Here is a 27,059-nt window from a genome sequence, read left to right on the forward strand (position 1 = left end):
TAAATTTGAAAGTATTTATAAAACACAGAAGGTGAGGGTGCCTGGGTGGCTCAGTCAGGATCCTGGAGTCCTAGGATAGAATCCCACATCTGGGTCCCTGCTAGGCAGGCAGCCTGCCTCTCCCTCTAACCCTCCTCCTCTCATGCTCTCACTCTCTCGTTCTTTCTCTCAAATAAATAAATAAAATCTTAAAAAAAAACAAAAACTGCAAGTTGAAATGAGACTTATGCCAAAATAATTTTATACAAAGAGCACTTACCGTAAGTGTCAAATGTCTAGGAAATGGAATAAACAGTCTTAAATGTTACTCCTCCACTCATTTTTTTTTGTGTAAGGTTGAGATGTAAATGTTACCATTTTAACTTAATAGTCTGCAGGGTCCTTCCATGTGAAACACAAGGTTGTACTTTTATATAATCCCCATTACAATTAATTTAGAAATACGGTCTTCTTAGACTGGCATATACCTTAAGAAATAAATCTAACCAAATTACTAACTGGATGTGAAAGTAAAAACTAGGAAAAGACTTACATACTACATACATACTACTCAATAAGAACTGAGTTAATTTGAAAAAAGAAGGGTACATTTCAAAGTGTTAAAAAGAAATAAAGATATCCCAGTGGCTTTGATAAAGTATTTTGAAGCTAAAGGAGCTAAGTGACAATGAAAAAGGACATGTTCAATAATGGTAAAGACAGCAGTCTTAAAATGAAACACTACGAGGCCAACAAACAGAGAGCAAAAAAGGCTAACGGGAAAATATTCATGGCACATTAAATCAAAGCCATGTTAAAGAACACCACAGAATCAGATTCCATTTTTTAAAACTGTAGATGTATAAGATTGTCTGATATGTACTGATGGGCCTCAATATTCAATAGGTTGATAGGAAAAGAACTGAATGCTTCCAAAATTATTCAGCAACTGAACTATATATGAATAGGTAGTCACAATCAACATATAAAAGAACTATTAGTTCATAATTTTACAACTCTCATTAAGCACATCTCCTGTCACACAGCAAATACCAATCCTATAGCAACTTATTAATTGGGTTTGAAGGTAAAAACTGGGGGAAAATTCACGTACCATAGAGTGTTTCAAACAAGTAACAAGGACTGGGGGGAAAAATTACAAGGATGAGATAATTTGAAAGAGGAGAAAAAAGTACATTTTCAAAGTATTAAAAAGAAATAAAGATATCCAAATGGTTTTGATAAAAGAACTAAGAAGCTAAAGGAGTTAAGTCACAGTATACAAGGACATTCCAGACCCTTTGGAGAATACCATGATCAATGGCAGAAAGGACAGCCCTGATGTGTTTATTTCTTCAAGCACGTGATGACATGGTACACACACAAGAGCAACATGGTATAACAGCTGAAAATCTGGTAGCCACTCTTCCAGAGGCAGGCCGATACTGTGAACACAAGTTCAATCTCTCACCATGGCAGATGAACCTTACATTACCTCCAGAACCCACAAAAAAAGGCAAAGGCCCATCTTACTAAAAAAAAAAAAAAAAGTTGCAGCTGCAGGAAAAACCAATCTGTTAGTACAACTAGATATGCTATTTTTGTCACACTGGGTTCTCTGCAAAATGAATGAACAAAAGATTCACACATGAAAACTAAGAAATGTAAAGATAACGCTTTGGTAATTGTACACGCTATATTTAACCTGTTTATGCCATAGTAAGTTTTTCTTTCCCTTTTTTTAAAGTTACATTTATTCACGTCATCTCTATACCCGTGGTGGGGTTCAAACTCATGACACCTAGATCAAGAGATCAAGAGTCACATGCTTTTCTGACCGAACCGCCAGGTGCCCCAATTTTTCTTTCCTTTTGACTGATTTTTTTAATCACCATGTAAAACAAGAGGTATTTTTCCCTTAAAACTATTCAAAAGTTGCTATAAGCAAGCCATTATAAATTCTCTCATTATCTGGCTATTCCTATTTATTTTATTATTTTTCGTTATTTTTTTTAAGATTTTATTTATTTGACGAGAGAGAGATCACAAGTAGGCAGAACAGCAGGCTCCGTGCTGAGCAGAGAGCCCGATGCAGGGCTTCATCCCAGGACCCTGAGATCATGACCTGGGCTGGAGAGAGAGGCTTAACCCACTGAGCCACCAAGGCACCCCCCCCATTTATTTTAAGCAACTTTTTTTTTTTAACATACATTAACCCAAAAAGACCTCCCCTCAGTGCTAATTTGATATGCTTAAGGAGGCCACCCAAAGAAACCAGTTCTTTAAAAAGAGGAATAAAAAATTTAGCATAGGACGCTTGGGTGGCTCAGCTGGTTAGCCATTGCCTTTAGCTCAGGTCATGATCCCAGAGTCCTGGGATGGGAGTCCCACAAAGGTCTCCCCGTGCTCGGTGGGGAGTCTGCCTCTCCCTCTCCCTGCCACTTCCCCTGCTTGTACTCTGTCAAAAACAAAACAAAACAAAAACCAAAAAAAAAAAAAACCTTGAACATAGTATTCTAAGTCTGCAATGTATATGGAGTAGACCATCCAAGTGTCAAGTGTTGATGCTTTCAGAACACTTCAGAAAGTAGCATGGACTGACCTCCTCTGTATCTGCAGTAGAGGAAAGAAGTGGGACTGACTACCTAAGAACAGGAAGAATTCAGATGGAGCTAAGTAAACAAAGCCAACCCTAAGATACTCTGTTACTATCTAGCTGAAATTTAGTCACTTAGGTCATAGCTGAACACAAGCCAAGTTTGTTGAATTGTCTGTACTTTAATTTTAAAAATGTAAAATAAATCATTTTAGTTAATGGAATCATTAACTAAAATTTTAATCAATATATAAGTATCTTTTTCAAATATGTCCAACCTACTGTCTCTTAAAATCATCTACACTGTTTATGCATTTGCCACTTCACCAACAAATCTGTTAAAAATATATAAATCTTACAAGAGCAGAAGAAAGTAAGTCATAAAAATGCTCCACAAAAAAACAAATACTCTTTGAATACTCTCAGAATTCACTACTACTGATTTATATTTTCAAGTGAAAAGGTCATTCTCTCCCCCCGCCCCCCATTATCGAAATGTTTTAGCCTGCTATGTAAGCTAACTTAATATTAAAAAGAAGTCTGAAAACTTAAGGCTTCTCCTTGGTGTTCTGGTGTATTCTGCATTCCTACCACTAGATGGCAGACTGTGCAGCAAAACAATACCACTGTAGCAAGACTAGAGGGATTCAGGTTTGTCTCCTAAATGTTGAATAGGTTTAGGATTCTAGTACTTCAAAGTGGTGATTTCCAAACCCTGACACCCTACTCCCATCCCAATTCCAAAGAAGGATCTCAGAGGTGAGGTGAATCATATTTTAGTAAGTACTACCTCAAAAGCAACTGTTATTTCTATTAATTTTTAATTTACCAGAATATATAATATGGTAATTACTTAACAGAATAAAAATAACATCACTTGATGTAAGAATAACAAAAGATTTATTTATAGGAAAACAAAATGAAACCATTACAGTGATCCAACATAAAAAAAATAATATATCCACTGTATAAACACAAGGTGTTTTTCTTCCCTTCCTTGAAGACTGGAAGTTTCAGAATTACCACCCCACCTGTAGGAAAGTAAACTATATAAATATCAAGTCATTTAAGAGTAAATGCCAAAATTAAAAATTCACTTTCTGTATTATATTCTAAGAATTTACAAATACTTTATCAGCCCAGTTACAGAGATATATCAAGGATTCTTAAAAATAACCTAACACTGGACCAAAAATGCACAAAACATAGTTTCCTAAGCAAAATAAAAAGTCAACAAACTCATCTTAAGTACACTGTACTTACCCCCACCAAATGGTCCACAGAGGAAAAAATGAAAAGAATTTCTCCTTCCAACAAGACCAGAAACAGGAATCAAAGTTTAAGAAGCTCCTCAAATGCAGTTTAGAGTACCATATAGGAAAAAAAAATTACCTGGGGTCTAAGGACTAATTCTGGAGAAAAGTATGTTATTAATAGGAGGTGATCGAGTGTCCTGGTTTTCCTGAAACATTTCTGGTTTACACCTGTTGTCCCAGTGTCCCATTCAGATAGCACATCCTTTCACTCTCAAAAGTGACCCAGTTCAGAATATAAATTCTCTGTCACCCTAGTTATAAGTGACCTAATAAAAGTCTACAAGTAGCAAAGGAATTAATATACTATCACCACGTACTCCAAGCATATTTGCATTTTTCCTTCTGCGGTGCTATATTCAGGTTCTTCCTCAGCCCTCCTAAAACCCAATCAAGCTTCCATTCTGTTCATTTTGTCCTCTCATCCCCCAACCCTTGGGAATTTTCCTAACATTAATAATCTCTGATTCTATTTTTATTTTACCCTGAGAAAATCACCTTTTAAATTAAAAACATCTAGGCAAATGATTCTCAAATTTCTTCTCTAAAATTCAACCTAAGGTCTTCTGGGAAGTTGGAGATTACTAGAAATTTTCACCTCTATATCCAAAAATATCAGGAATATAATAATCTCAACTGTACCCTGAGTGTTCCTTTTATTTTTGTTGTTGTTTTTTAAGATTTTATTTATTTATTTGACAGACAGAGATGACAAGTAGGCAGAGAGGCAGGCAGAGAGTGAGGAGGAAGCAGGCTGCCCGCAGAGCAGAGAGCCTGATGCAGGGCTCAATCCCAGGACCCCTGGACCACGACCCGAGCAGAAGGCAGAGGCTTTAACCCACTAATCCACCCAGGCACCCCTTCCTTTTCTGTTCAAATAAATTCAGGTATCTTTTGTTTTCTCCTATCTTCCACAATGTGTGACATGATGCTATAAATATTTATAGATTTATGGGTGAAACAAAAGCCCATTTCTCAGTGGGTGGAGGGAAAATAACGGGCAAAAAGTCATCCTTCTCATAGCTAAGTTATACTGTACAGTCCAGTCCAGGTATAAAATTTAAGTTAAGTAAGGAGGAACCCAAAGGATTTTCATGGCTTTTCTCAACAGTTTAAATTCTGCCTAGTCAGAGTGAATAATAAATTGTAGTTAGACTCTCTGCCACAGTCTACCTCAACCAGAAAACACGAAGTTCATGTCCCAGATGCAATTAGAGCAACAGAATCTTTGTGATCCATCTTACTACAGCGTTGCAAACCTTAGTATGAACAAGTAGAAATTCTGTACATTCTACAATATTCATCATATACTGTAATATGCCAAATAGTCTTAGGACTTAGAAAAAGGCAACTGCAGACAAAGCTGCTGCCATCAGGAAGCTTAGATACTAGTGTAGAGAAACAGTCAGTAAACAAACGACCAAATATATGTCAGATGGTGATAAGTACTAAGGATTTCTTAGCACTTAAATAGGAAGGGACAAGTTTTGGGGGAGGTTGCTAATTATACAAGATATCAGGAGTCTTTAGATAAGGAGACTTAAAAAATTTCAGTAAAAATGGTAGTGCATCACAAGTGGCCTGGAGGCCTACAGAACTGACTGCCATGATCAACTACCAATAAGATACCAACAGGTATCTTACTAAGTCTACTGAAAGATGAAGGACATCTGCTTCATCCTTGCCAAACTCAAGTCTTACTGAACAGAATCTTCTCTTGTTGATTCTATGAAGTTTCAACGAATAGGATCCTATCCTACGAATAGGATAAGGGAGGTATCCTATTTACTCTACATCTGAAGGATGAAGCATGCATGTCTGCTTCATCCTTGCCAAACCAAAGTGTTGCTGATCAGGATTTTCTCTTGTTGATTCTACGAAGCTTCTAGTTTTATGTGGATAATAAGTAGGGACTGGGAATCTCATTTATTTATTCGTATACTTCACAATTAAACAAAAGCGACCCTAAGTCGCATGGGTGGCTCAGTGGGTTAAGCCTCTGCCTTCCACTTGGGTCATGATCTCAAGGTCCTGGGATCAAGGCCTGCATCTGGCTCTCTGCTCAGCAGTGGGCCCGCTTCCCTGTCTCTCTGCCTGCTTCTCTGCCTACTTGGACTCTCTCTCTCTGTCAAACAAATAAATAAAAATATCTTTTTTTAAAAAAAGCGACCCTGAATCAAAATTACACCGGCCATTTACTAGTAATAGTTCACTAAGTCCCACACTTCTGGCAAGTAGACCCCTCTCAACCCTTAACATGAAGGCCATTTCTAAAAACTTTTTTTCAAACTGCTGTAAACAGTAATGACAAATAACAGCCAGAAATAGACAAGCACAAAATAATAAACTACCTATACGGCTTTAAGTTTTAAATAATGCTATGTAAGAGGAAAATATAATTATTAATAAATCACCATAAGAAAAAGCATTTTTCCTAAAAAGTTTTAAACTTAAGCCTTTAAGGGGTGCCTGGGTGGCTCAGTGGGTTAAAGCCTCTGCCTTTGGCTCAGGTCATGACCTCAGGGTCCTGGGATAGAGTACCACATCAGGCTCCTTGCTCGGCAGGGAGCCTGCTTCTCTCTCCTCCTCTGCCTGCTGCTCCCCCTGCTTGTGGGCGCACTCTCTTTCTCTGACAAATAAATAAATAAAATCTTTTTAAAAAAAAAGAATTCAGTTGTATTCTCTTTAAAAAAAAAAAGAAAATTCCAAGTAAATTATGGCTCAATGTTAATTAAAGGAAAAACAACTCCCACTAGTTTGAATGTTTAATCTAAGCTTTTGCCGTAAATGGTTTGCTAATCTAAAAAAAACTTTTTCAGAACTATGTATGACTATAGGAAATTTGGTAAGTTTAATTTAAATTCCAAAATAAAGTCATTATTTGATTAAATCTATATTTAAATTCATCAAACTAATTATACTACAGCAAAAATTTAAGACTTAATATTTATAATAGGAGGATTTATATTTATATTAGTATTATATTTAATATTTATAATAGGAGGATTATATTTATAATAATAAATATTTATATTATTTATAATATAATATAAATATTATTATAATAGGAGGATTATCTCTCCTATTAAACGCTGACATGATCACAACATATTCTGCACACTACATGGTAAATTGTGGATTTATTCTCCCTAAATATAGGTATAAAATTAAGTTAAGAATACAAGGTTTTACTTATAAATATAAGTCAAGAATACAAGGTATTCTGACAAACAGACCTCCACTGCTAGGGAATATAGAAACAATCAATTTAACACTTAACATATATTGTACATAATGCTTACAGTGGGTTTTTATTTAGTTCTTCTGCTTCTATGTACCAATGATAAGAATACTAATAATAAAAAGCTGAGAAAAGTCTTAGTTGATGCTTTCATGCAAGCAGTTATCTATTTCTAGGTAGAAAGATAACATCACATGTATTTTTAAAATCTATATATTCTAAATGTAGATGGGTATCTAAAAAGTCCCTTAAATTTCTGAGACACTTTATCTTTCCCTTGGTTTGTTATGAGAAGGCAATATAAATCTCAAGTGGTCTAGTCAAATAGCAAAGAAAAATTCAATTACCTTTCTCCCTTTTCTAGAGTATCAATCTTTCACCAATTTTCCTTTTGCTATGATGATAGAATCCCCCCAAGAGGCATTCCACCCACCTAAAAGGCTACTACTTTGAAAACTACTATGTTTTAAGTATGAATTCTCGCTAAACTTGACAAATACTGGAGACCACTAACTAGACCTTTTTGTTGCACTGCTATACTGAATACCTTCCAGAATGGGTAAGATTGACAGATGGGGAAAAGGGGTTTCTATTTTTGTTTTTTTCTATTTTTTTAAAGTCTATTTCTCCCTGTTAGAGCTCTTTTCTGACTTCCATTCATTAGTCTATCCTAAGTACTTCTCATTTCCAATCTCTGCTTCAAAGAGTTCTGATGAAGATACTAATCTCACCATCACTAAAGTTCTGCTCTAGCCTCTCCCATTTCTTTGAATGGTGCCATCCATGTCCATTTTCATGGGCTAAGACTATAGGATAACAGGATCAAGTGACATCAGAATGAGCAAAGGATCTAGAATCAAATTTCAGATTCACTATTTATGATTATAACTTCAAGGCATGTGAATTAGCCCCTCATCCTTTTTAAAAATAGGAATAATTATCAAAATAGTACAGGAGCATACTCAGAATATTTTAAAAACTTTAAAATAGTATTAGAAATATTTGATCTTGTTAGTTTTACTTAGTATCTTATTTTACTGATGAGTTCTCCCTCAACACTTTTCTAATACAATACAATACTATGAAACCACCTCAAACTCAGTAACTTCTGTACAACCTTCCTTCAAAAGTTTATGAAACTTGGGTTTCTTCAACTGGGAAGTATAACCGTGGTTACATGCATATGTGGCAAAATCTTTATACATGCAGATCTCTTTATACTTTACAAAGTTCTTTCATATCCTTAGTCTTCTGATTATTACAATAGCCTTGTGACAGACAAGGCAAGGGAATGTTCTGTTACCTCCCTTGTAAAGATTTAAATACTTGCCTATCTAATGTAACACAATACAGTAGCTGTGCCAAAATTAGATTCTTTACAACAGTCATCTTTCCACCAGAGGGATAAAGATACACAAATATTTTCTCGATTCTCTCCATTCCAAGTAGTTTGAGTCTTGTCATCACCTTCTCTATTCTAAAATTCATACATCTCTCTTCTTATCTCTCACAAATCTAATTCCCAGTACAGATTGTCACCCCTTCTTGTTTGGCATAGCATTTTCTCCTCATTAGCATCATCTTCATTCTGGCTACAATCAACTGAAGTTGACAAGGTATAAGGGAGGCATCACATCACTCAAACCAAGTTCACAAGGAACAGGATTCTAGAGCTTTGGACATTTTCATCTCCAAGTACCTCAGAAATTGTATGCTTTAATTTATATACACGCTTTAAAAAGCTAATAATGTTACAAAACCAACTCAATTCACCAGATTTCAGGTGAGGAGGGCTTACATGATTTACCAAGAGAGGAACATATAAAGCATTTCAGTCAACTGACCCAGAGATTTAATCATTTCCAATACTTAAAAATAAGGGGGGTGGTCCCCAAAACCTACAAGTTGTCACCAAGTTAGGAAAACACAACTGTGATGAAGAAACTCAAAGAAAAAAGCACTCCTAGGGTAAGTCTACAAGCCCAAAGTTAGGAAGCAGCTTAAAAGTTTTCCATCTCCTAATAAGAAATGGTTTTTACCCTGCACAGCACTTTCAACAGTTAGGGAATGTCTCAGCCTCCTGAGCAGCTCCATGAATAGCTCTCTAACTTAGCTATCAGTTGCAACTCTATAACTAATTCTTAATTCAGTAACTGTGATCGTACTTTATTGCCACTCAGGTGTTTTGTGGGATGTTTCTGGGATGTGTGAAAAATTTGAAAATAATGTCTTGGTCCACTCCAAGTCACCAAATCAAAATATACTTTGCAAGAATATGAAGAACAAAAATAAATGAATGTTTATACTGTACCAAGTCTAAAAGTTTATACTGAATTAATACTTAACACAAATTCCAAACCTGGTAACTAATAACAAAATAGTCTGTCAAAACAAGTTACAAAAGCTAATGCTGAGAAAAGAAAACTAAAGGAAGAAATACTGCCCACTAAACCTTAATTTCTCAGTCATTAAACAGCTAGTTTTACTTCTAAAAGTATAAATGGGCACAAGGATAATATGGTCACCTCTTCCAGAACTGAAAAAGTGATCATATAAAAAAACAAACTAGGTCTCTCCTCCTGTTTCATATGAAAAGATCAAATGTCAACTATCCTAAAACTCTCCTGAATATGCGATTTTTGAATACAACTTAACTGCAGAGCAACAGACTCAATTTTGTATTTACCAACAAGTATTCACACTGGCCTCATAAAATCAAAACTAGACCAAATCCCCCCATGACAGATCACCTGAAATAAAGCTAATAACCAAAATTAGTGAAATCGGTTTTGTTTGCTACTCACCTAAGATAAATGCTATACCTTTCCAAAATCCCACCCTTCTCTTACCAAAGATGCTATCTGCAGACAAACTCACCAGTTAGAAAAGGTACAAACAACTATTAAAACAAGTTTCCTACATATAATTACAAATTGAATGCAACTAAAGATTATTCTAAACTACAACAATAAGTATCTTATTTAATTTCAAGCCACCAAGGTAAAAAGATGGCCAAAGAGAAAGCTCACACTGTATTTGACAAGTATTTAAAAAGTCAACTGAAAACTAGCTACATGTACAAGTACTGTGAGTAAAAAGATTGAGACCAAACATGAGTAAGCAGCTAATCAGAAGAACTGAAGCAAACTTCGCCTACTTTAGAGTTCTAGTTCAGTATATATACAGTATACATATACTTCAGAAACAAAGTCCTTCCAACAAGCAAATAATTTAAGAATCTTTGAAACAACCAATGCTTAGATTTCTGTGGATAACTTTCTATGAAGTCAAGGGATAAAAATAAGGTTTGAGAGATAATTCACACATTCATCACTTAACCAAATAATTTTAAGATGATGTTACCACACATATGAGCATATAGTGTTAGTGATGCTCCATTATATACGCACAACTGATCTTCCATTATGACCAACAGCTATCAAACATTAGCCAGTGTATATCATTCAATCTACATCAAAAGTGACTACCATCCTCACCCTTTTTCAGGTATCAATTTACAATCCTGACATATTTTTGTTGGCAATTTCCTCCTAAAACAAAGCCACATTCAACAATGCGGCCCCTTCCTCCTAATGACAGTAAGATATGCAAGATATGATAGATACAGTGGAGGGGCGCCTGGGTGACTCAGTGGATTGAACCTCTGCCTTCAGCTGGGGGGGGGGGGTTTGAGCCTCTTCTCAGCAGGGAGCCTGCTTCCCATTCTCTCTGTCTGCCTCTCTGCCTGCTTGTGATCTCTCTCTCTCTGTCAAATAAATAAATACCATCTTAAAAAGAAATAATGACAGAGTGATAGGTGGGACACTCCAATGAAAAATGAGCAAAAACTCAAACAGAAACCGTCCATAATCTTAGTTTCCGAAGTACTAAGCCAAGAACCCAAAAGCTAGAAGGACACAAATATGTTAACACCACAGAACAGCAAAGCAGGGAGGCAATTTAGAAAATAAGCAATTTAAGTAAGGGATTTTCTTCGGTCAAATGGAGCTGTGGCAGCTTCCCATGTATCAGTTGAGCGATTATTGCCCTTGAAGCATATTAATAATTTACTCTAAGAAGTACAGGAAGTTGCTGTTTGCAAATGTAATTTTACATATTTATGAAATTATACTTCTGAAAGAAAGACTTTCTCCCAACAATATCCTGTTCCCTGAAAGTTCTCTGTGAGGTAAGAGGTTCTTCAAACTGCCTGACTTCCACTTAAGGTTCTTAATTGCATTTTAGTATTAAATTTAGTCTCTGTATCGTTTAACTAGCAGTGTCTCAATTTATGTGTATGTACAACACAGTTAATAAACTATATGTTCAAAAAAAAAAAAAACTATATGTTCAATAGGTTTTGTAAGGATTATGTTATGGTTCAAGACAGAAAGGACTCTTGAAACCTTATTAGCTATTATCTCCATAATGCAGATTATGTCCTAATTAAACTGATTTGATTAGATTTTGTATAAGCCTGAAGTCTCCTTAAGCTTTCATAAAATCTCTATGTCCAGATCAAAATTAGGTATATATCATTTGTTTAGAAGACTTTTTCAATCTTTGGACTCAGAAGTCCCAAGAACCTCAGATATTGCCACAATTAATGCAGTCTATAATAATCAAGCTAATATAAAAAGCATGAAGCAGCAAAATCTCATTTTCAGCTTCAAGATCAGCAAGACTCCTTGTTTTCCATAATTTAACACTAGAGAAAGAACATAAAGATATAGTATAATTTTGATAATCAGCTCTATGGTCCAACCTTAGCCATAGTAATCTAAAGCTACATGAAGGTGAGATATTATCTAAAGTTTATGATTTAAATCCATACTCCATCCACAATCCAGCTTCTTGTCCCACTGTACTTCTCCTTACTCCCAAACCTATCCCTCCTGAAGCCCCAAAGGACTGCATTCACACTCTATGATTAAACAGACTCCTTCATTCCCAAACACACTTCCAGCCCTCCTACCTGCAAATGTTTGCTCACACTGTTTCCTCCACTTCAACTGCCTACTGCTCCTGACTACCTATCATTTAAGGTCCAGTTCTCCCCCTCATCAAAAGCAGTATCTTTGTCTCCTGTGATTTTCAATGACGTTTGATAAGAACTTTATCTCACACTGCCTGATAATACAACTATCTGTATATACCCTATTCTCTACTAGAGAAATGTAATTTTTGGATTTCTCAAACATCTCAACATAGTAACTCAGACACACAGTAAACACTCAATATGCAATTGCTAATGAGTTCATTAGTTTCCACAAGATTAATAATAAACTCTTATTTGGAAGAGATCTAGCTTTAAAAAAAAAAAAAATCAATGTATGACTAGGCTGCCTGAGTGGCTCAGTTGGTTAAGTGTCTGCCTTTGGCTCAGGTCACTATGCCAGATTCCTGGACTCTCCGCCCACATCAAACTCCCTGCTCAGCATGGAGTCTGCTTCTCTCTCTCCCTCTCCTGTGTTCTCTTCTCTCTCTCTCTCAAATAAATAAATAAATCTTTTTTTTTAAAATCTATGAATGACTAATAATTAACGTATCATTTGCAGATAATAGATGTCAGCAGTTAAATCACATAAATCAAAAATGCCCCCAAGAGGGGCGCCTGGGTGGCTCAGTGGGTTAAGCCGCTGCCTTCAGCTCAGGTCAAGATCTCAGGGTCCTGGGATTGAGTCCCACGTCGGGCTCTCTGCTCAGCAGGGAGCCTGCTTCCTCCTCTCTCTGTCTGCCTCTCTGCTTACTTGTGATCTCGCTCTGTCAAATAAATAAATAAAATCTTTAAAAAAAAAAAAATGCCCCCAAGAATCTTACTGACTTTTAACTGGTTTATCAAAACGTTTGTATCCATAATGACCATCATCACATTTTCTGTTTAAGTTCATTCCTAAATTTGGAATTCAAAAAAACTCAATTCCAGACAAAGCCACAAAAGCCATGAGATCAGTATAGTGGATTTTATTTAGCAACCCAAACCACTATGTATAACAATATTCAGAAGTCCAATTTCACATCACAAGCTTATCTAAACCCTTGCACAGGGGTGCCTGGGTAGCTCAGTGGGTTAAACCTCTGCCTTTGGCTCAGGTCATGATCTCAAGGTCCTGGGGAACCCCACATCAGGCTCTCTGCTCAGCAGGGAGCCTGCTTCCTCCTCTCTCTCTGCCTGCCTCTCTGCCTACTTGTGACCTGTCAAATAAATAAATAAATAAAATCTTTAAAAGAAAAATAAATAAACCCTTGCACAAATGGTCAACAAGACTATGTGTGCATTTCTTTCTTCTTATCCCTTCCAATAACCCTACCACCACAAATTACCTAGGAAAAGGAAAGAACACTTCCCCAATTCCACAGCACTGGCATCTAAAGCTAGGAAAGCAGCTTATTAATGAGGAGGAGGAAAGGGGACTCTAAAATGAGGATTTGGGGAGAAGGTATCAATGTAACTCCTGCCCCTGTAAGGCTCCCTCTCCAGCCTCATTTCCCTCTTTAACACTCTGCATTCCACCACACAGTACTACTGAAAGTTTTCCCCAAACACATCATAATGCTCTTTCTTGTCTCTATGTCACTGCATGTGCCAACCTACTGAGAAGAAACTCCTTTGTCCATCTGGCAAACAACTATTCATCCTTAAAATCCCTGTCAGTTCCTCTATCAAGCTTGATTAACCTTCAAAATTACTTACTCCAGCCCCTACTTTGAAATATTATATAAAAAGCATTATATATTTATCTTGACATATTAAAATTATTTGTTTACACATTTTCACTACTGGATCACATGCTCTTTGTGTCATTCAACTTTACATTCTTTTCTAGATTTTGATGACTTTCTCTCAGCACCCCACTAACTGCTTCTGACTAGTGTTTTTGCTGGTACTGCTCAGTATTAAATAGGACTCCACCTTTTTGCACCAAACAAAATTTTGCTTCATTTTCTTACTCATAGAGCAAGCAAAGGATAGTTTCCTAGAGAATTTTAATAAAACAAAATTTAAAAATACATTTCTTCCCCGAGGGTGGAAAAAAAAAGTCATGCAAAATAATTAGCTCTTAGGTTATTAGGTTTACAAACAAAGTAAGACTGACCTATATTTCATTTATCAAAAGCAAATTAATTTGGATTTTCACAGACAGTTCACCATAAAGTTCTAAAACCAGGAAAGAAAGGGCATAGCTTAAGTGGGTAGTAGGAAAAAACCAAATAAGGTCATTGCTTGGCTCATTCAACATAGCTTATTAAAGTCATATACTTCACTTCTGGTTATCTTTATTTGCACTTTAAATGTTTTACCAATGTTTAATAACAAAGCACACAATGCTTAGCAAATAAGGCCTTATGGCATTCTGCTATGAGATGTGGACTATCACAGATAACACTAAGTTTAAAATCAAGGACTGCCTTGGAATTCACTTTTAATAATCACACATAAGCAAATAATAATTATAAAAATCATAGAAAAGGAAAGAAGAAAACCCAAATTTGACTATTTTGAACTCATCTATTTGAAGTTAAATATACCAATTATAGGTAGGTCCTGCAATGAGTAATATTTTACTGTGTTAAACTGCTTTAATTTTACATAATCTAACTCTGGAAGTTTATTTCCCAACTTCCATAATCTCCTCACATCTTCAACCAATAAAGAATTTACTTCATCACGGAAACAGAAGAAATTTAAAGAACCACTACTCATAGCAAAGACTATTACTTCTACAGTAATCATCCTCTTCCTTTATTTAAAAAACCCCAACTCCTGTTTAAAAACATGTTAGAACCCTCCCCAATGAAAATTTAACTCCCCCTTTAAGTTTTTTTTATTATTTGTCAGAGAGAGAGTGAGAAAGCACACAAGCCGGGGGAGCAGTAGGCAGAGGGAGAAGCAATCTTCCTGCTGAGCAAGGAGCCCGATGTGGATCTCGACCCCAGGACTCTGGGATCATGACCTATGCTGAAGACAGACCCTTAACCAACTGAGCCACACAGGCGTCCCCTCATTCCCCCTTTATTCATTCAGCATATTTTTAATGCATACATGCTATATGCTGTTTGTAGCACAGTAAAGACAATTCTCAAGGGCTCTTTAAGAAAAAATTGTATATACAGAAGCTATAAATGACAACATAGTGTTTACAGGCAAGTACAAGATACTATGGAAACATAAACACTATTTTGTGTAGACAAAAATAACTGCTTACTGATATGCAACTAAATTATTATCTCTCCACATACTTGAAAGACTATATTGAGAATCTTAAAAAATCTTTCAAAAGAAGGGGAAAAAATCCTTAATTAACTTTCCCTGCCTTCTCACACTATATATAAAAATTAACTCACATTTATTCAAACCTAAACATAAGAGCTAAAAACTATAAAGCTCTGTAAGGGTAGTTTAGGGATAAATCTGAATAATTTTAGATTAGCCAGGTTTCTTAGCTATTATACCAAGAACACATTCAGGAAAAAAAAAGTTGCAACTTCAGAATTAAAAATGTTTGTACATCATCAAAAGGCAATAACAAAAACAGTGGAAAAGCAAACCACAGGATGGGAAAAAGGATTTCCAAATCATATGAAGATCAAGCATCTGGAAAATGTAATGAACTCCTCTAGTATTCAAATATATGAAGAATCAAATTTAAAAATGAGCAAAGGAGGGTCACCTGAGTGGCTCAGTGGGTTAAAGCCTCTGCCTTCAGCTAGGGTCATGATCCCAGGATCCTGGGATCGAGCCCCACGTCCGGCTCTCTGCTCTGTGGGGAGCCTGCTTCCTCCTCTCTCTCTGCCTGCCTCTCTGCCTGCTTGTGATCTCTGTCTGTCAAATAAATAAATAAAATCTTTAAAAAAAAAAAATAAGAGCAACAGATCTGAACAGACATTTTTTTCAAAGACATACCAAGGTCAATAAGCACATAAAAAGATGCTCAGCATCATTCGTGCTTAGAGAAATGCAAACCAAAATCACGATACCACTTAGCACTGATTTATAGAATGGATAGAATATAATTTTTTTTAGTTTTTAAAAACCTGAAAATAGTTAAGTGTTGGCAAAATGTAAAAAAAAAAGAAAGAAAGAAAGTTTCATACATTGCTGTTGGGAATGTAAAATGGTACAGTGGCTATGGAAAAAAGTCCAGTCAGTTCTCAAAAAGTTTAATATAATTAACTGTATGACCTAGAAATTCTTCTCCTAGGTGTACACCCAAGAGAACTAAAAACACATGTTCACACCAACACTTGTACAGGAATGTTCATAGCAGTATTATTCTTAGTGGGTTTCAAAAGGTAACCAATCCCAATGTCCATCAATGGATGAATGGATAAACAGAATGTGACATATCCACACAAGGTAATATTATTAGGTTATGGAAAAAAATGAAGTACTGTTATATGCTAAAACATAAATAAACCTTGAAAACCTTGAAAGCTAAGGGAAAGATGTCAGTCATAAAAGGCCACATGTGCATTCCATTAACATGAAATGCCCAAAAGAGGAAAATCCATAGACAGAAGGTAAATTAATCGTTGCCAAAGAATGAGGGTAGGAGAAAAAAAATGGAAGTGATTGCTAACAGACATGGGATTTCTCTTGAGGGCAATGGAAAATGTTTTGGAATTAGTGGTGACGACTGTATACAACACTGAATATACTACAAACCACTTAACTGTATACTTTAAAATGGTGCACTTTATGTTGTATGAATTACTTCTCACTGTAAAAATTGCAGAAAAAAATATCACTTTGTCTTATAACCCCCTTTCTTACATTAGATTTGGATTAAACAATATTTCAAATTTTTCAGAATCCTGCATGAATCAGATTTCTGCAAACTGTTTCAAGTACATCAAAAAGGTCTGCTGGGCACCTTAGGTGGCTCAGTCAGCCAGGCATCTGACTCCTGGTTCCGGCTCAGGTCATGATCTCAGGGTTGTGAGATTCCTGGAATCTGTTTGAGATTCTTACCCCTCCCTCTCACTTTGCTCCTCCTCCTGTCCACATGCATGCCTGTAAGTGCCTGGTCTCTAAAATAAATAAATAAAATTTCTCTTTTTTTAAAAGGGGGTCTGCCAACCCTGTGTGAATGATGTGAATACTATCCTGCTGCTTAGTTTTGGGCATATACTTGAATTACAGTAAGATTTTCACATATCAGATGTATCTAAAATACAGTGCATTCATATTTCTTAGGCATCCACAAGATAAATGATTATTACAACACATAAAATTTTTAACATTACATACATATACCACAACCCTTGTTTGGAGCTTAGTGTCTTATGAAGAGATCTATAACCACAAGAAACGCATACATTAAGTATAAATATGAAGTCACTTGTACAGTATGCCTACAATCTTTAGTGAGAGAAGAAATTTGGTAAGTAATGCTAGCTGCTTCAACCACCACTTGGAAGAAGTGTCCCCTGAGTAAAATCAGAGCCCCGTGGATGCTTTCGAGTAGTAAGTTTATGACTACAAATATCAGCACCATTTTGGAAATTACTGCTAGAATTCCAAGTGTTCAGAGAAAACTTTCAGCAATCCCCACTTGCCCCTAGAATCAACTTACAGCTGAGATGGTGGTCCTACTAGCATACCATCACTACTCCTCTCCAACGCTTGCCTCCCATCTCATAAAGATTCATTCTAAAACAATCATTACTTTCCTTTTGCATTTTGACATTATTAAGTGTACTTTATCCTTCCTGACATCTAAAATGAGTTTACCATACAGTTAGTACTCTGGAGACCCCCTGCACACAGACTACAATACAATACCTCCTGGAGTTGTATGAGGAAGAAAATCTGATAAAACATTTCAAATCTACTGCTGGTCCCCTGCTTAATTCTTAAATTTCTACTTTTAAAAACAGATTCTCAAAAACATGTCTCAATACAGTTTTACTGCAATCCCCATTTTTTTTTCTGAGACAATATCTTGATATCATCTACTATTTCAACAAAACTAACTCTCTTAACGCCTTCCTGGGTTCCACGAAACACAGCAATCTTTTATATTTTTAATCAGTGCTACCAACTTTTAATTTTGAAATCAGGTAATTACCACTCACTGCAACTAAGAAAATATTATTGAATGTTTATACCAACAGATCTCTATACTGTGTCTCAAAGTTGTTCATGGAATAGTCTAACCTGTGAAGAGAGATTATGTGTAATCATCCAATACTTACTGAGCACCCAAAGGATCACTGATGAAGTACTTCAAGAAGAGATACAGATCAGTATAGAAAAGTACAGTTCCTATTCTACAGAGAAAACACGGATGAACCCAAACATATATAAAAGCATGATACCAACTATAGTTTAAACAAAATTACACAAGACCAGTGCTCTAAACCTTGAGCTATAGAGCCAATTTAAACAAAATTATAAACTTTAAATGGTGATAAAAGGTTGGAATGACAGGAACCAGGGGGAATTATTCAATAATGTCTTTAGAAAAAGAAGGTACTTTAACTATGAGTGTTAAGGAACACAAGTTAGTTTTTAAAACGTTTAAAAGGAGGGAGGTATCTATTTTGACAGAGAAAAAACTATTTTGTGTCCAAAGAATGGTATATGCAAAGGCTAATAGTCTGGGGGTCAAGAACTTACTTTAGCACAATTGGTAACTAAAGTGCATGGCTGAAAAAGAATAGCTTAGCTGCTTCTAAAAAATAAAAAAAAATTTTTTTAAAGGTGAGGAAAAATGGATCAGGAGTCCCAATTAATGGACTTTATTAAGACCTTTTAGGGAAAGAATTAGTAGACTCTTTTTGCTCCCAGCAGTCTCCTTTCCAAGTCACATTGTACTTTCCTCCCAATCTACTTAACAGTGTGACATAAAGGATTAATGCCCCATCTTTTGCTCAAAGTCCACCTAAGGATGGGTCACTATTACCTGCCAAATTACTGAGTTTAAAGGACCTCTTAAATCTACTTCTGCTCTGAGTATCCTTTTTCCCTAACATACACTCTTCCTTGGGGTTACATTTACTAGTCTCAGAACCTTTCCAATCTTAAAAATTGAGGACCCTGGTAGGATTTGGTTTATGTGGATTTTCTCTATTGGTATTTACTGTGTTCGGGATTAAAACTGAAAACTGAAAAGTCATCTCTTAATCCTTTTTAAAATAATAAATCTCATTCCATGTTAACAATTTTTTTTATATTTTATTTTTTTATTAACATATATTATTTGCTTCAGGGGTACAGGTCTGTGAATCACCAGGCTTTCAACACAATTCACAGCACTCACCATAGTACATATCCTCCCCAATGTCCGTAACCCAGCAACCTATTCCTCCCCACCTACATGTTAACAATTTTCATGAAAAGTAACTATATTTTTCAAAACTAAAATTTAGAACAGTGGTACTGTTTTACCTTTTTGCAAAACTTTTTACTATCTGGATTAATAGAAAACTCCACTGTACACCCATGAAAGAACCAAAAATGAAAAAAGGCAAATAATGTCTCAGTATATGAATACAGTTTTGACCTCACAAATAAGCTGAAAGGGGGGCATCTGGGTGGCTCAGTGGGTTAAAGCCTCTGCCTTCAGCTCAGTTCATGATCTCAGGGTCCTTGGATCAAGCCCCTCATTGGGCTCCCTGTTCACTGGGGAACCTGCTTCCCTTCCTCTCTCTCAGCCTGCCTCTCTGCCTACTTGTAATCTCTGTCAAATAAATAAATAAAATCTTTTAATAGAAATAAAAAATAAACAAAAATTTAAAAATAAATTGAAAGGGTCTTTGGAACTCCCCTAAGTGCCAGGACCTCATTTCAAGAACTACTGCCATGGATAAATGAACATGGTTTATTCATTCTCTGGAACAGAAAAGCATTACTAAAACATCACACTGAGATGAAAACACAAACCTGATGCTAGACCACCTGAACTCAAATCCTAGTTCTCCTTCTTCTGATTATGACCTTGAACAAATTACTGAACTTCTCAGCACCTTAGCTGCTTCTTCAGTAAAACAGTGATAATAATAAAAACCTTGCTCACAAAGTTGTTGAAAGAAATAAAGTTAATAAAAGTATTTAGTACAGTAAGTGCCCAAGACAAAATAAACACAAATAAATATTAGTTAAATAAATATAAAACAATCAATGCATAAATACAAGGATTTTGTACTGCCACTACATTCTAGTATAACTTTAAAAATCCTTAATACTGTATTCCCATAATCTAGCAAATTACAACTCTGAACATGTTAATACAAAAATTCAAGTTCATCAGAATTCCCCTCTAAAGAATTATCATTCGTAAAATCTGACTACCGAGAAATGTTTCTCCATTAAAAGAACCATATACACAATGAACATATAAAACTCTAAAAGGTCAAATCCAAACATTTCAATTCTCTAGAGAAATGTATAAAACAGTTTAACGGGGAACACATGGAGACAGAACACAAAGTAACGGAAATGCCACTTCAGCCACCAAAAGAGCAGGAAGAGCAAATACTAAGGCTGTACTTTGAAAACCTAACCCTATTTCTTCTTGGTAGGCTCTAACCTCTTGCCAAGAAGCCTTTAAGTTTATTTTTCTTACATCTTTGATTTGAAAGGGGAAATCTTGAAACTAAGCATTTTGGAAATAAAGGAAACAGAAGAGAAGCTCTTTCTATGCATTATGGTAAATGTTTACATCAAATATTCTAAATGATAATCAGGGTCAAAAGAAATAATTTAAAATAATGCAATTCTGGCAATTAATTAGAAAAGACTACTTTTTAACTATTAACGTACCTTTAAAACATCTGATTAAATATTTAAAACATCTGATTAAATATTTCATAGAAGTGTTTCACAAATCAAATGGAGGGCGAGGGGGAAGCCTAGTTACCTCTTATGAAAGGTTACTCCTCATCTGCCACTCTAAATTTGAAAACACCTTTAAAAATTATTCAGATACATATACAGTAAACATGAAAAGCCTTCCTATAAGGATTAAAAAATAGATGACTGGAATCTAATATTTTTTAAAATAACAAATCCATTAGTGAAGCCTAAGTACTTTTTGCAGACATTTTAGAATTAATTTGCTAATTACAAATAATGCAGCTACCAAAATGGTTATATATAAAGTTCTCTTCTGAGTTTCTCTTTTAAAGTACATACAATTCAGAAACTTAACTGTATATACCACAAGGAAAAAAATTACATTTGCGTAGTTCTGCTACATACCTCAGGCATTTGACCTAGGTTGACTCCATTACCATTTTCTGTATTTCAGAACTATTAAAGACTAAATAGGGGCGCCTGGGTGGCTCAGTGGGTTAAAGCCTCTGCCTTCGGCTCAGGTCATGATCCCGGGGTCCTGGGATCGAGTCCCGCATTGGGCTCTCTGCTCAGCAGGGAGCCTGCTTCCTCCTCTCTCTCTGCCTGCCTCTCTGCCTACTTGTGATCTCTGTCAAGTGAATAAATAAAATCTTTAAAAAAAAAAAAAAGACTAAATAATAAGGGACAGAATTGGTTAAATAATGAAAAGGGAAAATATAAATCATATGGTTAATTCTTATAAGAAAGAATAATAAGGGAACGCCTGGGTGGCTCAGCTGGTTAAGCGGCTGCCTTCGGCTCAGGTCATGATACCAGGAACCTGGGATTGAGTCCTGCATCGGGCTTCCTTGCTCGGCAGGGAGCCTGCTTCGCCCTCTGCTTCTGCCTCTGCCTGCCACTCTGTCTGCCTGTGCTTGCGCGCTCTCTCTCTCTCTAATAAATAAATAAAATCTTAAAAAAAAAAAAAAAAAGAAAAGAATAGTAAGTCCACATGTTAACCACGAAACAACTGCTTCTTTAAAACAAGATCTATTTGGAAAGCCTGTTACTTTATTTCTAAACATGACACATCTTGGGGCAGATTTCCCACTTAATCTCTTCCTCACATGCACCTTTTCTTGCAAATCAGATCCCAGTTACCAAATACCTTCTCAACAATATGCCAACTAAGCACCCAATAGAAGTCATACATCAATACATTTGATTAAAAAGGTAATTATTTCAGGTACTTTCTGATATTTTACATACATTTTCAATGGTTATACAAACCACTAACCCAAATACAAATTCCATCTTCTACATATTCAATATATTCACAAATTCTTAACTTTCAAAAGAATTATTTCCACAATTAAATTTAAGCAGGGTATAGATCCAGCACACAACACACAAATCCCACATTATATCTACTACAGAGATACACTAATAATTGATGCTTCTTAATAAGAACAAGATCTTGATTTTTTCCCAAGATATAAAGCAGATGATGGATGGAATGAAGTGTCCCTGGAAATTAAGTGGGAAAAAATACAGATAAAAAAGTGAAGCCATTATTACCATTAACATAAATACTGTATTTCAGTGCAACATGTTAGAATGTAAATGCCCAAGGACAGGAAATTAAACAAATATATAAAAAAAATTTAAGTATTCCTATCAAAAAAACAAAATAAGACTAAAGGTTATGAAGTCAGATAATAATGGTTTTTAAATTAAGAATTTATAAATTTAAAAAACTGTGTTTTGGGGCACCTGGGTAGCTCAGTCAGTCAAGTATCCAGAGTCTTGATTTCTGCTCTGGTCATTGTATCAGAGTCGTGGGATCAAGCCCCGTGTTGGGCTATGTGCTGGCTGTGGAAGTTGCTTAAGATTCTCTCTCTTTCTCGCCCTCTGCTCTTCCCCTAACCCTCTCTTCAAAAATAAATTAATTAATTAAAATTATGTTTTGTTTATATTTGAATAATTATGGATGTTTGAAGCATTCTATATCCTCTTTAAATTGAGTTAGAAACTACTACCTGAGCATATGGCTTGCCTCTCCCGTAGCCATAAGAGAGGATTAAATTAGGTAACAGTTAATAGTGCCTGGCAAACCGAAGTCCTTCCAATTTAAGGGCTGCTATTCTTCTACCTTGACTACAACCATTAGAGACCCGAAACTAAATGCAAATCGTGTTCATTTTAACATTTATATTTCAAGTTGGACAACTCTTCACACTAGGGACCCTAGTTAACACTATTACCTACAGACACCCATAAGCAAAGCAAAAAATTTTCTAAAACAAGTATATAATATAGTATGAATTAAGCCCTAAGTCGTAGATTATAATAATCACTTCCTAATATGCAAACACCTTGTCAAGTACACAGAAACCTCCTCCACAGTCTAAAGGCCCATGGGGGGGGGGGGAACAGTCCTGGACATATTTTCGTTATACACTAACATTTAAAAAATGAAATTGCAGGGCACTTGGGTGGCTCAGTGGGTTAAGCCTCTTCCTTCGGCTCAGGTCATGATCTCAGGGTCCTCGGATCAAGCCCCACATCGGGCTCTCTGCTCAGGAGGGAGCCTGCTTCCCCCTCTTTCTCTGCCTACTTATGATCATCGCTCGCTCTCTCTCTCTCTGGGTCAAATAAAATAGATAAAATCTTTTAAAAAAAAATGAAATTGCTTTCACTAAGTTCAACTGATGAGGAAAACAGTCATTCAAGATATTAAAACATGCAACTGATCTAAGCCCTCACTAGAAAGAAAAATTCCTAGAAGAGAAAAAATTATTTCTACATTAAAGCCTGAAGTTCATGGTGTCATGACACAGAACTGTCTGTGAAAGCCTTTTCAATTTTCTGGAAGCATGTTAAAGTGTGTGGGTAGAAAGATGTTTAGAAAAACCACTGATTGGCCAGTCTTCACTTAACATAAATTTAGGTCATTATTAAAAACTTGTTACAAGGGCATTTAAAACTATATAGGGAAAAGAGTATTTTAAAACCTTACTTTAAAAGAACTAGATGAGTAGTAGCAACTTATACGGATTTAAAGAAAAAAAAAATCACACATTACCAAGAATATTCAAGTTCTAAGGTCGGAGCTTACAGCAGTGGTAGAAAAGAGCTACAAATGTTGAGTTTACTTTCCAAACCTAATACCATTTGGCATCTGCAGTAGCTGCTATTACAAGAGAAAAAGGGTAACACTAATAAAACACAAGCATCACCCTCCTTATCACTTATCACTTTGAAGTCCGTTAGAGGAAAACAGTTCTTACAGAAAGAAGTAGTTTTTTCACCTACCCCCCATCACCAAAAAGAAAAATAAAAAACAGTAAGAATTAACAGTTAGGTCAAACGGTAAGATTGGCTATAGCAAACCAAGCAGTCACTTGAAGGGAAGTAAAGAGCAAAACTATCTACTCCACGTATCAGATAATCAAAAAAAATCACGTACGGTTTCACAATTCATTTTAAAGAATTTTCCATATATAAAAAAAGTGTCAGCATTTAAATATATTCTACATTTTTCTAAACAGGCAGGACTGAGAGTTAAAAGCAGCCTGCACGACCAGTGCATTAGAGGAGAACCAAGCAGTAATGACTTTTTTTTTTTTTTAACTTTTCCACAGTGAAGGAACCAGTCACAATGAATAATGGGTTTGTCTGTAGCAATAACTTGTTCTAACAGCACTTCATGAGCAAACTATCTTGGAAGAATTCACATTTTGTACATTTTTCTTTAAAGTGCAGACCTTACAGCCAAAGCCCAAAAGAGAAATCAAAACAGGACTCACAGTCAGGGAATTCCCTTCCAGGCCTTGCTCACTCTTGCTCCAAACAGTAAAGCAAAGTTACTTTCATGAGAATAAGTCAGTCAGGCAAATGTGTCCAGCTGCCATTTTAAAAAGGAACTTATTACTGTGCCTATTTCCCTAGGTTTTATTTCCCTGAAAAGTTTTAGGTCACTCCACTGAGTCAAACCTTGAGTAATCCACTGAGCTTTGTACCTCCAGGTAAAGGAAAGAAAAATGAGGATATTACAAGTGGCTTCCAGGTCTGGAAAAAGTTGGGAGGAGTTAAGCTATGGTAATTGTATGTAAGTTAGTGAATGGAGTAATATTACACCGGAGAAGAGAAGCTGGTTCCCGGAGAAAACCAGCTTAAATTAAAAAGGAGTCCAAACTCAAGCATCATCAATCACCTTTTTAGCATTTTCAAAAGAGATGTAGGTTATTTGTAGGTTTGATACTAATCCATTTTTTATCCCAATAATCTACACTTCATACTCAACCTTCTAAATTCAAACCGCCAGGGTTAACAGTTCCAGGAAATGATACCACTATCAGCCAATCCTTTTCCAGACCCCATTAGAAAAAGAAACAAGGGGGAGAGGGGGGCTGACATTCACAACTTATCTAAAAAGCATGAAAATAGAATGATTAAATTCCACCAAAGGCAATTATAAATCCCAACTTCCCATAAAGCGTTCCCTACACCAAACGGAGTACCTTTACTTTCATTCCCCCAAAGTAAGTAATCTGGGCTAAGAGTCGGATAATGAGTCTGATGTGTCCGACACAAAATGAGACGAAGGAACCGAACTGAAGCTACAGAGGCAAAGAAATGTCACCCAAAGGGGAGAGGAAAGCTGGAAGAGAAACCCGAGAAGGGAACGGACAGAAGAGACTTGACCAGTGGAGCAAAGGAGTGGGAATCACTTCAAGGGAGGCAGCCTTCAGAGGAGAAACGGGGATCTAGGTCCACGGAACCGGGCGTTTACGGAACTCGAAGGCTAATAGGGAAACAATGGGGCGGTGAGACCGGGAGCAAGCCGAGAGACGCTCAGGAGAGGGCGACTAGGCAGCACGGGACGGGGGTGGGGGTCGTATGAAAGAGCAGAAGGCTGCAGTGGACAGAGGCAGCAGGGAGGTGAAAAGCTACGTGGAGAGCCAAGTTGGTCGAGTGTATTGGGGTTTCGTGGCGCAACCGGCAGGAAAGCGAGGGTCTTCTAGGTACCCGGGGGTGGGGGAGTGGCTTATCAGGGATTTTTAGACAGGGAACGGAAGCCGTGAAGGCAGGTGTGATGGAAGCAAAAAGCACACACCTCGGAGCAGCACAGGACCCGCCGTGCCAGACAAGACGACGGGAAGGAAGAGGCAGCTGAAGGGGTAAGAAAAGAGGAGGGAAGAACGCGGGTCGCGGGGACAGAGGCCGTGGTCGGCTTCACTCACAGTCCAGGTGTTTTTTCTTGGGCCCCATGATCTCGTGGGTCGTGGCCTTGCATACTGTCTTGGATACCGCGGAGCCGGTGACACTGTGCTGAGCGGCGGTGATTCGGTCCGTCAAGCTCTGGCCGGACATCTCTGCGGCGCCTCCGCCACCCCTCCCGCTCGGCAGCCGGCGGGGACTGGGACCCCCAAGCGCCGGAGGACCCCCACCCCCCACCGCACCCCCTACCCCCACCGGCTCCTTCTCCGCCTGCCGGCCTGGGGCGGGGCTCAGGGCCGCGCGCTGCCACCCAGCCGGGAAAGAACCGGCTCGTGTCACCCGCGGGGTCAGGCACGGCGTCGGGCACTCCCCTGCCCCCGCCTCAGCTCAGCCCACCCCTTCCCTGGTCAGCTGGAGCCGGGCAGGGCAAGAGGGACAGGCAGCTGCAGGAAAATGGCGGCGCCAGGCTCCTCCTCGGAGCTTTCCGGGCTGTCCCGGGTCACGTGACTCGGGCGCCGCCCCTCCGTCTCCTTCTCCCGCCCCTTTTCCCTTCCCTTTCCTCTTCGACGCCCGCCCTCCCTCGCTCCGCGAGGGAAGAGCGGGGCGGCGCCCGCGCGTTACGTGATGGAACCCGCCCGGCGGGCGCAACAGGAGGCCCGCCCGGGGGCAGTGCGCGGCGGGCCGCGTCACGTGACGCTCCCTGCCAACAGGTCGCCCGTGGCGGGACGCGGGGGTCACAGAGGGGAGGTGGGGCGGGGGAGGGGCGGCGAGTCCCGCGAGCCGGGGGCGAGCTGGTGAGTGGCGTCCGTTTTACCTCTCTCCCACCCCAAGGGTCTTCTTGTTGCCTTTGGTTGAAACCAACGGCTTGACAAAGAGGAGGTGCGGCCACCTTCACGGCTTGGCGTGGGGAGGGGGCTGTCAGGGCTC

At 37.6% G+C, this 27,059-nt stretch overlaps 1 protein-coding gene across 13 annotated transcripts in view; it reads right to left on the reverse strand.

The window, feature by feature from the left end:
* The window catches only part of PICALM (phosphatidylinositol binding clathrin assembly protein), a 114,695-nt gene extending 88,099 nt beyond the window's left edge, over positions 1–26,596 (reverse strand). For 5 of the 13 annotated variants that reach the window (XM_045071353.1, XM_004763534.3, XM_013061915.2 and 2 more), the window contains exon 1: positions 26,156–26,595. In XM_045071353.1, coding sequence (XP_044927288.1) covers positions 26,156–26,285 — 130 coding nt within the window. In that variant the 5' untranslated portion in view covers positions 26,286–26,595. Of the gene's footprint in view, positions 1–26,155 lie in introns of all 13 variants that reach the window. The other 8 variants (XM_045071355.1, XM_045071354.1, XM_004763526.3 and 5 more) reach the window with 3 other exon arrangements.
* Between the last annotated feature and the right edge of the window lie 463 nt (positions 26,597–27,059).

The sequence above is a fragment of the Mustela putorius genome, unplaced genomic scaffold, assembly GCF_011764305.1.
Source record: "Mustela putorius furo isolate JIRA1106 unplaced genomic scaffold, ASM1176430v1.1 tig00003987_pilon_pilon_pilon, whole genome shotgun sequence".
NCBI lineage: Eukaryota > Metazoa > Chordata > Mammalia > Carnivora > Mustelidae > Mustela > Mustela putorius.